This window comes from Electrophorus electricus, chromosome 10, assembly GCF_013358815.1.
Source record: "Electrophorus electricus isolate fEleEle1 chromosome 10, fEleEle1.pri, whole genome shotgun sequence".
Lineage (NCBI taxonomy): Eukaryota > Metazoa > Chordata > Actinopteri > Gymnotiformes > Gymnotidae > Electrophorus > Electrophorus electricus.
In genome coordinates, this window is record NC_049544.1 from 22,989,342 (window position 1) to 22,996,841 (window position 7,500).

General features: G+C 50.3%; 1 protein-coding gene across 9 annotated transcripts in view; it reads right to left on the bottom strand.

Annotated features, from left to right (window-relative positions):
• pfkpa (phosphofructokinase, platelet a) overlaps nt 1-7,500 on the bottom strand; it is a 19,618-nt gene that overhangs the window by 3,109 nt on the left and 9,009 nt on the right. For 3 of the 9 annotated variants that reach the window (XM_035530776.1, XM_035530774.1, XM_035530775.1), the window contains exons 9-17: nt 6,906-6,998; nt 6,553-6,678; nt 5,915-5,979; nt 5,668-5,737; nt 4,067-4,213; nt 2,730-2,800; nt 2,558-2,645; nt 1,510-1,662; nt 95-247 (exon numbers count right to left, since the gene is read on the bottom strand). In XM_035530776.1, the coding sequence (XP_035386669.1) occupies nt 95-247; nt 1,510-1,662; nt 2,558-2,645; nt 2,730-2,800; nt 4,067-4,213; nt 5,668-5,737; nt 5,915-5,979; nt 6,553-6,678; nt 6,906-6,998 (966 nt within the window). The remainder of the gene's footprint in view (nt 1-94; nt 248-1,509; nt 1,663-2,557; nt 2,646-2,729; nt 2,801-4,066; nt 4,214-5,667; nt 5,738-5,914; nt 5,980-6,552; nt 6,679-6,905; nt 6,999-7,500) is intronic. The other 6 variants (XM_027020009.2, XM_035530777.1, XM_027020010.2 and 3 more) reach the window with 2 other exon arrangements.

Below are 7,500 nucleotides of genomic sequence, written 5' to 3' on the forward strand. Positions count from 1 at the left end.
GAGATTAAAGCCTAGACCCTCAGTACAAAGCTCCCTAAAGCTTCGTGGCGCAGCCGTGGGCTCAGATGAGTGCTTAGATGAGGTTCTGTCTTACCTCTACGATGGCATTAAGGGCAGTGTCTGCCCCGATACTGAGGTCAGTACCGGGGACATTGTTACTAATAGTAGCAGGCAGCATACATAGAGGGATGCACAACTCCTCAAAGGTGCGCCGAGCCTCACAGAGCTGCAGCAAACACTCAAGCGCCTGCATGGCCACACACACACACACACACACACACACACACACACACACACACACATACCAGAGCAAAACACCACAGTGCAGTGCACGAGTTAGACCAGCAGGTGCAGGAGCCCTGTGCAGGAGCGGACTCTGTCCATCACACGCCGACTGTGTGATAGCCTTCCCGTTGGTGAAGACGCGTCGGGGGGGGGGGATTTCGGCTACCGCGTGACGCTCGTTGCATGAGGTGCGACCATGCGGTGTGAAAAGGGGGCCACGCAGAGATGCAACGCTAGTCGTCATGGCGGCGGCGGCAGCAGCATGACATCACAGCACGCGCAGGCATGTTCGACACACACCACAGACGGGGGGGGGGGGGGATGCTGAAGCGGGCTTAATGGCCTCCGAGTCTCGCTGGAAATAAACCACTACCCATCTGTTTCAAGCTTCTGCAAACAGTCGTTACATAATCCTGCACTCATGTCTGAACTCCTCCTCTCAGCCAGTTTGTTTACACTGGTTACTCATTTTCCCCCCCTCTTCATTTTTTGTTTTGCTTTCCAAAACGCAAGGATCACTCAGTCTAATCATTTATGTAAATGTTTGTAACGTGACAGTGCTAGATTAAAAATGAAGCGCTAAAAATGAATTCATTCTCGATTCAATCAAGAACCTGACCATCGTTAGAGTACCGAGCCGACAGAGGTTGTGAGCACTGTGCGGATTATTAATGGAGCCTTCATACTGCTCGTCTTCTTCTGGTTTAATGCGCTAACATAAACACTGTCTCCACGGAGACAAAAACGCTGTTGTATGTGTTTCTGGACATGAGCGTTTGCTAACTAAAGACCGACATGGCCTATGAGGTTTAAGATCAGGAAGATGGTGTCCGATGAGGAGATCGCTGGTGTGTGCACAGTCAAGGCGCAAGACGGCATGCACAAAACAAGCAGAGGGTCTTCAGGACTTCATCATCACCACTGTCACTTACCTGTGAGCTACCATCTTACCTTCGAGTTTACCAGCCAAAGCCTGTTGCTGAGTTACCGTGGCCCCTAGCGCTAGGTCTGCGCTCCCGTGCCGGTCACAGGGCACCAGTCACAGCTCGGAAGTCAAAACCCAATCGAGTGCTCAAGTTCCTTAAGGAACTCAAGCTTGTTAAGGAAGCCATGCCTGTGTCTACGTCGGCGCCAGTGTGCTGGTAAACCCAAGGTGTAGCCCCCGGAGGTTAAGGACTGGCAGATCGAAGGAGACTGAGGGGAACACACTCCGGCTGCACTTACATCGGTGATGGCGTTCAGCGCGGTGTCTGCACCAATGCTGAGATCTGAGCCGGGCACATTGTTGGAGACCGTAGCTGGCACCATGATCATGGGCACACAGAACTCCTCACATGTCCCGCGGGCGGCTAACAACTCCGCGATCCCCAAGTAGGCCTGCAGGTTAGGGCAGAGCCAGGATTTCAGTCCAGCGGTTCCGCGGCGTGGCTACGGGAGAGGGGGCGCGAGGGCATATGGAGGGAGGTTCGGGAACGGGGGCGCAGGAAGAGCCAGGCGTATCGCGACGGGCGGCGTGAGACAGACACAGGTACCGCTCCCAGCACACTGTGTGAAGTACACACTCAAAACAACGGGAAGTGACCCTCCCAACAAAGAACGCGCTAGCACCGAAATGTCCCACCACACCAGACCCATGCACAGAGAGAGAGAGAGAGAGAGAGAGAGAGAGAGAGCGTGGGAGGGAGAGAGAGAGAGAGAGAGAGAGAGAGAGAGAGAGAGAGAGAGGGATGTGCGAAATGACTTTGCAGTCGATGAACTTAGGGACTTAAAGAGAAGGTCAACTGCTCATTAAGAGGTTTTCACTGGCGGCTGGTTCATTTGTTACGCCTGCCGTCTGGACGCTGTTCACTCCCAGACTGCGGTTAATATTTACTCATCTGTGACAGCGAACACCAGAAGAGCGGACGTGAGAGATGAACCAAACAGATCCAGATTACAGAAACAGGTGGGGGGGTATGGGGACCAGATGTGCATCGATCACTCTGAATGTAGAGAAGAGGACAGAACACTACAGAGCACAACACATGAACTGGGAGGTGGGAGAACTACTAGAATGTCTTAGCAAACAGGATTTGGTTACATTCAGACAAAACATCACATTATACATTCTCATCTTTAAATACCAACAGAGGTCTAATGGGCAAATGGATCATTTTACATCATTTCAAACATGCTTTTCATAGGAAATACATCAGGACAATTCCATTATAACTAGTTGTACAGGATCACACAAAAGGAACACGCCCACAGCCAGAGGGTGCCACCCACGTACCTCGAATCCACCGATGACCAGCAGGGCATTTATGTTGTACTTCCGAATCTGTTCGGCGATTTTGCCAATGTACTTTGCGGGAAGCGTCCTGAAGACAAAGCATGGACTCAGAAAGTCACACACACACACACACACGCCCACACGCGAACGCCCCACCCAGACGAATCATTACCTTTTGGTCCCCAGAAGGGACCCGCCTTGGCCCGTCCATCCCCCGACGGCGCCCCATTTTATCTCTTTAATCTGAGACAGGAGCGGAGAGGAAGAGGTTTTAACGTCGTGGCAGCGAGGCTCGGGGGGGTTGGCTTCGCTCCGGAGCCTCGCACGTACGTAGAGCAGCGTTTTAACGTTGAATAAATAACACAATCACACAATTTCTGGTCATTTTCAGCTGCGAATGTGTCGCTTCCACGGAGTTCACAGTGAAACGATTGCATGGTGTCACACTGTGCATTTTTAACAATCAGAAAACACATCCAACTACTGCCTGTTGCTGCATTGAACACATCTTTTTGTGTAACAACAAAATGTAATAACACTTATATAACCCCATTGCTGACACTTTGTACTGCGTGATTGCTCAGATATTTACTGTATTTATTTGCTTTCGACTGGGGTTACATTTAGAATCGTATGCACTTGTTTAGTGTGTGCTTATGGAACATCTCTAGGATGTCACGCGTCTCCGTATGGTGGAAGTGCAAACTCCTCCCCTGGCTGGAGCATTCCGGCTGTAATGTCCTGACAGGCCTGCCAGGACTGCTGAAGATCCAATCAGGAGTGTCTGCATCTGACCATGCCAACTGGTCTTGAAGAGACTTTATTCAGTACAGGCCACTTTAGCACTGATGGATGAATGCTGGCATTAAGCATCAGAGTGAAGAAGATATTACAGCCTGTGTGTGTTTTCACACCAGTCAAAGACGGACCAAGCTGAACATGAACACACACGAGCGGTACAGACAAGGGGTTCAACAGGTTAATCGCGCCGTGTTAAAGAGCATCAGCGTGGGATCAGAGGTCATGGGACTCATGTCTTTCGGCCCTGTCCCAGACGCGTCATTTTAACACTACGTTCATGGTCCGTCTGAGGAGTTCTTTGCAGGAGATTAATGTGGGTTTAGCGTTCCAAGCTCCCCCTCTCACTCCGAGAGCTGTAGAAAGAGTCTGCGCCGTTTCACGCGTTCTTCGTGGATCTGCTTTGTACCATAGAAAACCTCGCAGATATTTGCAGTGGTAGCTAACTGCCTAAAGGCTGTGAAAACAGAAGCCACATAGAGCGTTGACACAACACCCAGAGGGCGTCACGTCCCCAGGGCCTGCAACTCAAGCCGAGAGTGCCACAGCTCCTGTTTAGTGCCACCCGCGAAGGAGTGCGACTCGCGACTGGATGGGAAGTGAGTGGACAGTTGGGAGCCCAAAACCATGCTGAGCTGTAATCCTTAGCCCCCAGAACAACTCAGCACCTGGTGCAGGGGATTTACATGGATCAGGTGGGGAAATGTTTACCTGTCCCTTATAGAAGCCCTCGAAGCCGTCGTTGATGGCAAACATCTTGTGTCCCTCGGAGATGCCCACCCTGACGGCCGAGCGCACCGCCGCGTTCATGCCTGCTGCCGGAGCACCCACATTCAGCACGGCCACGTTGAAGTTGCTCTGAATGGGAGAGAAAGCGCACGGCCACTCACTGTCAGCGCCTGGTACAGACAGCCTTTTATAGAGCCTCAAGCTCACAGCGTTTTGGAAGAGAGAAACTCGTTAAGGAGCAGAATAACGGCGCAGGACATGCAGAGGTTGACCTCTGTGGCCCGTTAGGTTCAGGACACTGCCAAGGTTGACCTCTGTGGCCCATTAGGCACCGAGCACCATTCATGACGTGCGGGACGTCACGTCTGGGCTGACTCGCTTCCAGAAGCTTACTGGTACTGCCAGAACAGTGTGGGTGGATGAGAAGATCAGTTCATGTTGTGGGCGTCCAAACATAAAATCTTGTGAATGTTTAACTGAAACACTTCTTACATAAAAACTGACAATATCTTTTACAGCTCTGAGAGGAGAGAACGTGCACGACGGATGTTTCATAATGCTCAGGTGTAACAGGAGAGAATGAGAAAATGTTTATTACAACAGAGACGACAGGAGAAATGGAACTGAATCCTTTTCGGGCAGCGGTCCAGATGAGTGAGTCATGACTGTTGACAGCAATGAGCTCTGGTTACACTTCCTTGGCCTCGCCTTAAAAAAAAACAAAGCAGGCACCTGTGGACCAGCAGGCTGCTGTTAGATAAAGACAGCGTTGGCCTGGTTTGGCCCGGTCTGGCCTGCTTCTGTGTCGTTTGGCCTGCGTTTGCCTTGTTTGGACTGCTTTGGCCAGGTTTACACTGGCACGACACTCTGCTTTGGCCTGTGGCCTGGCATTTCTCTGCGGGCTCGTAACTACCGCACTGCTGTTCTGTAAAAAACGGGAAGGTTAACCGCTGGGAAATGCGTTTGGTAAAGCAGCTGACACAGTTTTAAGCGTTTTTAAAAAAGGTTTTAAACCAGACTAGAAAATTGCTCTAAATAAGCAGGGCTCCAGGCTGTAATTCTGAATGTGCATGCGCACGTACACTCCCACTGAACAAGCGTGTACTTTTACCACACACATTATTGCCTAAACAATGCAGGACGTGTCTGTCAGGCACTCAGAGAGAGAGAGAGAGAGAGAGAGAGAGAGAGAGAGAGAGAGAGAGAGAGAGAGAGAGAGAGAGAGAGAGAGAGAGAGAGAGAGAGAGAGAGAGAGAGAGAGAGAGAGAGAGAGAGAGAGAGAGAGAGAGAGAGAGAGAGAGAGAGAGAGAGAGCACAAGCGCATAAACAGAAGGGTGAAATGTCTTTGCAGTAGATAAACTTGGGAGAGGTCGAACTTCAAGCAACATGCTGGCCAAGACCCTAGTGTTGACCCCATAAGGTTATGTACCCTACAAGCCCTGCAAGCACATTAAGATATGCCACTTCTGTCTGAGAGGGAACTGAGTTAAGCTGCTGTGAGTCAGATTTCCTGGAATGAGGGAGCCATCATGATGATAGAAACAGAACTCTCATCCGAAGGCATGAATCATGGGGCGACTCACGTGTGGCAGTTCAGATTCTGGTTTACGGTGAGCCAAGAGTTTGTAGGTCCTAAGATTGTTCTCAAAGCTCCTGGAGTGAAAAGAACACAAAAGGAAAGGCATCAGACCACACCAGCTAGATGCTGTGGAACCTTCAACTCAGAGACACAAACAAACCATAGCCACGGTGAAGGAAGACAACAAAGCACTTCCGCGAGTCATCTGCCCAGCACTGTGAACGCGGAGGCAAAACCATCATATCCTCTACCTGCCCCGAAGCTTTACGGCGTCTTCAAACCTCTTCTCATCCATGGCCTTCTGAACCTCCTGTGTCTGTCAGGAGAAAGTGGCACGTTTCAGTTTCAACTCTTTCTTCAGTCGGAGAAACGGAAGCTCACAGCGAGCAGCAGGAAAGTGAGTGAGAAGCACTCAGAATTACCAAGCCAACCGCCACTAAACACAGCAGGACTGAAGACCCGTCTATAGGTGGAATAGACCCTGACTAAACTAGTTACGCTGATGTTATCTAACAAACTCTGGCACTTATTGTTTATTGCACTTATCATTGTCTAAGATGGATCTTATGCATTTTGTATTTTGCACTTCTAGGCATCAGCAGTGATCCCTGTATTTCTACAGTATTCTAGTTCACTGGTATGTTGGACTCTAACCTACTGTACTGCACTAGAATATATTCTATGAGTAAATGACAAAGCACTTTTATAAGTCGCTCTGGATAAGAGCGTCTGCTAAATGCCGTAAACGTCCACGTAAATCAGAACAGTAGCCACACCAGTGACACGGCACTCATCAGCTACATTTCTGCCTGTATGAGAAGTCACGCCGTGTTCGCGCACACACGGGCACATACACAGGCATCCGTCTTGTTGGGAGTCGGGAACATACCATCTGCACACACTCCATGAGAGGCAGCCTCACGGCTTGGTTTCCACACAGCGAGACGACACAGGCCGGCGTGTTGGCTGTGGTCTCCAGCAGCGCGAGGACGGCTTCCACACCCATACGACTGGCCTGCGCACGGCATGCAAAAACAGTTTAGCGCACACGCACACACCCCCCGGGTCGGACTGACCCGTGGGTCCCTGCACCCAGCTGTCAGGGCTGCCTGCTCCTCTGATGGGCTTAGGCTGAAAGCAGCACTTCTAGTACCCAGCAAGCCCAGATAAGCAGGGATCACACACACGCATATGTGTCTCTCCCTCTCTCTCATTCTCCTTCTCTCTCGCTTTCTCTCTCACCAGGATTCTGTCGAAGGCCGACGGAGTTCCTCCTCTTTGGACGTGGCCCAGGATGGTGACACGCGTGTCGAAGCCCAAACTGCGAACCACCAGCTGCAAGGAGGGGGTACAAACCAGACATCTTCACATCACACTCGCACATCACACCTCCAACTGTCAGGATCTCAGTGTTTGTTGCACAAAATTGTAAAAAGAAAAACTTTTCTTCTTTGGTAAAGCAATGGAAATGATTAATATAAGCATTAATATAAGATTCTAAAATTTGAAAAAAAATTCAACAATTGGCATTTTCTCAAACAAGACTCACAGTATGCTGCAACCACCACAAAACGACAGCAGCGATAATTCAGTTTGCTAGGCAGGATAATGAGGAATCATTGCTACAGCAGGCACTAGCAGACATGCACATGCACATTGGAGGTTGCCATGGGCACACATTACCACATGACATCATCATCATCATCATCATCATCATCATAGAGACCCCCACGAGGCGAAACGCGGCCCTGCACTGACTCCGTAATCTGGATTGGTGAATGGTCAACTAATCCCCCCCCAAACCTTCCTTATCCAGCTCATGGCTTTCACTCCACAG